Source organism: Branchiostoma floridae, chromosome 3, assembly GCF_000003815.2.
Source record: "Branchiostoma floridae strain S238N-H82 chromosome 3, Bfl_VNyyK, whole genome shotgun sequence".
Classification (NCBI taxonomy): domain Eukaryota; kingdom Metazoa; phylum Chordata; class Leptocardii; order Amphioxiformes; family Branchiostomatidae; genus Branchiostoma; species Branchiostoma floridae.
The window spans coordinates 19,196,143-19,200,973 of NC_049981.1; the positions used below are offsets into that span (position 1 = coordinate 19,196,143).

General features: G+C 40.3%; 1 protein-coding gene across 1 annotated transcript in view; it reads left to right on the top strand.

Annotated features, from left to right (window-relative positions):
- Window positions 1–4,831, top strand: part of LOC118411727 (disks large homolog 5-like) — a gene marked incomplete in the record, with an annotated part of 47,774 nt that overhangs the window by 32,123 nt on the left and 10,820 nt on the right. Inside the window, 7 exon segments of the mRNA XM_035814209.1 lie at window positions 9–48; window positions 526–628; window positions 816–861; window positions 1,410–1,580; window positions 2,048–2,256; window positions 3,512–3,616; window positions 4,475–4,516. Coding sequence (XP_035670102.1) covers window positions 9–48; window positions 526–628; window positions 816–861; window positions 1,410–1,580; window positions 2,048–2,256; window positions 3,512–3,616; window positions 4,475–4,516 — 716 coding nt within the window.

Sequence of the window (4,831 nt, forward strand, 5' to 3'; positions counted from 1 at the left end):
CCAGCCAGTGGGCCGTCTGGGCTCTTCCCAGCTGACCAAGTCCTCGAGGTAGGATGAAACTGAAAACAATCTTTTTCTACAAAATTTTATATCCAAAATGAAACGTACAGACCATGCTGAAAAGCTAAAGGTTAAGTCATTTTTGCATACACCAAATGGTGAAATGGCTCATCTTCATTTCTATAGCCCTAGGCCACACAGCTTTGTGTAATCACTACAACAGGGGGCTAGTCCACTGGTAGGCAAAGACCATTCGGAACTTATATAATCTGTTCTATGTGGACAGGTGGTCAGTACAAACAGGATTTCTTATCTTGGGTTGGGTTGATCAGAAAAATTATAAATTTGACTGCCAAATGTTACATTGCCATGAAAAAGGGACTGCCAAATGTTACATTGGCCATGTGGTCCTTCTGTAATTATATGTGTTCACTTCTACAGTTTTGACTGTATTCGGTATGATTTTGAAAGTTCTTGGAACTCGATACATTTTGTATTTGAGAACTATTTTGCTTTTCCCCACAGTTTAATGGCGTAAACTTGCGCCAGGCGACTGCTGAGCAGGCCACCATGGAACTGATGAAGCCTGCAGAAAAGGTGACCATCCTGGCACAGTACAACCTTGCAAGTAAGTACTCCACATACGATGGCCCTGCAGTTAAGGTTGTTCAGGTATAGAGTTCTAATCCATGACTGGTCTCCTTATTGTGCACTTGTGAAAGATAAAATCACACAAGGGGAAAATTCCACAGAACTAGTTTATTAGTGATATGTTGATCTATTGCTGAAGTAAATCTTAATATCATTATTTTCAGAATTCAAGAAGATAAAGGACTTGCCAGGAGACGCATTCTATATCAGGTATGGTATAGTACCCTTAAATATTTCTGATTTTCCTGTTATGACAATGAATGAATGAACAACTGGTTTATTTGATTTGTTAAAAAGATTACAATGAAGTCACATTCAATACCATACCAAAGCAGCCACAAAAGCACTGGGTTGAGGCTTGTCTAACAATTGGTATTAAATTCTCTGGTGTACACTATTATGTTATTTATCAACTTTAAGACAAAAGATCAAGATCAGTTGTCATTCAGTAGTTTTGTAAAAAATGGCAAGTGTTGTTTCTAAACCTAGAAGTTCTGTATCTGCTTTGTGAAATTTTGCCTTTGGAGCTGAGTGCTTTGCCATGTATGCTCTCACATTCTGGAGGCAACCAACTAGAGAAAGTGGAGGATTTTAATACAGATTGTGTGAAGTTCATACATGTACAGATCAAGGCGTCTCTGGTACAGTGTGGTTAATGACAACTAAAGGCTAATGGCTATGTCGTTGCTAACATAGAGACATACTGCATAAAATGAATGACGGGTTCAAAACCTGACATATCTGTCACTCGTCCACAGAGTCTTGTTTGACCGTCTAGCTGAGAACGACGGAGAGCTGACCATGCGCAAGGATGACATTCTTTTTGTAGAGAACACCATGCCCCAGGGCATGATGGGACTATGGAAAGCATGGGCCATCGATGAAGAGGGTAACAAGATAGAGTGTGGGCTGATCCCCAGCAAGACTGCGTAAGGAAATTGTAATGTATTTTATAGGGCTCGAAATACTGGGTGCATATGTACTTTTGTACACCTACTTTTATACTGTGGGTAACATTATAAGTAAAGTTTGTAGCTAGGTTCCCCTGACACTTTATTTTAGGCGGTGCACCTAAGATTCGTTCTGTGCATCTAAATTTGAGGGCTAGGTGCACCTATTCCAAATTGATTTTGGGCCCCGTACATGTTTATTGTTAAGTTTAATTTATCAAATTTTCACTGTCACTAATTTCAAATGTGGACAGAAACAATAAAATGCAACTGCTGCTCTAGCCTACAAAATACACCCTCAGAGGACATGTATTAGTGCTTCAGTTTATGAATGGATTTAATTTTGTAGCCTTGAGTTAGTTTTTTCATCTTATTTCCTGTAACATAACTGATCTGGTTTTTAAGTGTGATATACTTAAGTTTAGCCAGCCTTTGTTATTTTGTAGCCTGGAGCAAGAGCTTGCTCGCAAGAAGAGCATGTCAGAAATCGCTGGAGAAGAAGAACTGAAGAGTGCGTCTGCACGCCGCAACTCCGCCACGGCTCGCCGCAGTTTCTTCCGCCGGAAGAAGCACCAGAGGAATAACTCGAAGGATAGCAGGGAGCTGGGGTCGCTGTCGGACTCCGTCAGCAGCGAATCGATCCCAATCCAAGAAGGTCAGTAACCTCTGCCTCTGCTTATAGTGCTTTGTATACTTTTACTTCAAAGCAGGGCTGTTTTCAGGACCCGTCTTTCCATCCGGGGTCGAAAATTTTCTTGTTGGGACATAAAAATATCACTTGGCAGACAAAAAATTTATACAACATACATGTCATCGAATGAAAATGTTTTTTTGTAAGCTTCAAATGACAGATTTATCAGGAAAAATCGACATAATGGGCACCCAACCAATGAGTGGGACAGGAAGAATAAAGTTGGAGACAGCCCTGCTTTAAAGGCTGTTTCTGTATTGTATTGTCCTTTTTGTATCCTTACTGCCTTATTTAATTTTTCTGTACTAAATCTGTTACAGTAACCACATTTGAATCCACTGTCCACATAACTGCTTTAACTCCCTAAAGTATTCCTTTTTTAACATGACTCATTGAGTTAATGCTATGACTCCACCTTTCTGTGTTTCCTATGGTGTTCTTGATTTGTTCTTTCTGTTAGATTCAGATCTAGTCTTCTAGCAGTGTTATTAAGACTTCTGTAAAGGCATTTCAGGGCTCGATATACCCATCAGTTGCGTGCAATAGACCTATGAGACTATCAATCACAACCGGCAGTTCAACCAATGATAGCTTGACCCTAAATAGTTTGACCAATGACAGAGGTGGGCGGGGCTATGGGATTCGTCTATTTGCCTTAGATAATTGAAATTTCTGAAAGAAACGTGGACAACTTGTAATTTCACAAGCTAAAAGAATACTGGCTCAATTTTATGAATTACATGAAGGAAGAATAAAACAGACATTAGTCATCCATGAATCCTATAATTTCTTCTGGTTGGTAAATAACTGGAAAACAAGGTTGATTACTCACAAGTCACAAGTCACAACCAAGGTACATGTGTATTTGCAACAAGCCGACATTTCCGACCGTCTGTTACCTTCCTCAGGTCAATACTGACTGGTATTATTTTGCATTCCAGCTAGATGCTGCTGCTAACAATGTGATCCCAAACATAAAGCCTTGCCAAATATACAGACAGTTGTTCTCCAAGATCAAAAGTAGAATGCTAAAAAGTCATCACTTTCATAATTCCAAAATGACGGCACTGTTGTGTATATCTTGGTTGTGAACAAAGAACCTTGTTGTCCAGAAATGAGGCATGTTGAGCCCTGCACTTTTATTGTGTTTCTCACCTGAAGTTCACACCTGTCCTGTATTCTGTCTGTCTCTGTTCCTAAGACTCACCTTCTCTTTCAGCCTACGGAAGTCCTTCTCATGAAAGCCTTCCTTGCAAATGGCTCAGAAGCATTCTGGGTAGTCGTGGGGACATTCCCTCGGCATCCCTGGTTACTGAAGACTCCTGTAAGTCTGCCTCTGCCTCACATAGGTAAAGGTAAAGGTAGTCCCAGAGCCTTTTTGAGGCTGTAAGGGCAGTGGGTTGCTATCCATTTTGTCTAGGGCTCGGTATTGGAAAGCAGAGTCCATCCCTCTCCTTCTACTGCCTTTTGCCTCCCCAACTGAAGACAGTTGCCCATTTTTACACCTGGCTGGAATGAGGAAAGTCATGTTAATTGCCTTCCTAAGGACACAGCATCTAGTCAGGAAAACCAGGAATCAAACCCATAGCCCCTTGAACTCAAATCCGCTAACCCAGTATCTTGGCTGTTCCATGATACAGTCTTCACCTCACATAGAACTACCTGCTAGAATCTTGGAACAGAGTTTTAAAGTCTGTATATGTACAGTGAATATGTTTTACAGAAAATTTTGTAGTCATCTATTTACAGTCAAAGCTGTACAACTGACCGTCTTTATATAAGGACCACCTGGCCGATATACCTAGTTTTGGTTATCCCTGAGATGATTTGGCCCATTTACCTAAGCATTAAGAATCCTGTCTATAGTGACCACCTGTCCTTATAGACTAGATTTTATTGGTCCCCTGAGTGGCTGTTATCTGCAGTTTTGGCTGTATTCTGTGATTGAACTTAAGAAAATCTGAGAAGAATGGCCATACATGTAGATATAGCTCTATAAGCAAGAAAAACAGTGTTACTCATAGTTGTGAGCCCTGATTTCAACCACTCTTTGTGTTCTAAAAGAAACCTTTAAACAAGACAAGAGTAAGCTTTTCCATGAAAAATGGTAGCAACAGCTTTGTGGAGTGTGTTGTGTTTTGCAGTATTTACAATTTATGTGACCGTTGCCTTTTATTTACAGATGGAAGCCTTGCATCATACCAGAGAGTAGAGAGGCTTGACTGTAAGTCATGTGTCATTGTTCATCAATATACACTGATGTCTATGTTTGTCTTCAAGTTCCGACAGTATGATTTGTGATAATGTCAGATTACAGGCACAACTCTCATAACAACATACGTTGTGCACAAGAGTGTGGCAACCTATACTAAATCTTTATGAGCCCAAGTGCTATCTACCATTGAAAATTCATGACCCTAGCATGTCCACAACACGAGATATTAAAACTGAAAATTCTATTGCAGTACCACAGGAACCTACCAGGTGGTCCATAATCAAATTCACCCTTCATTTTGCCAGTACCTATCCACAGATATCA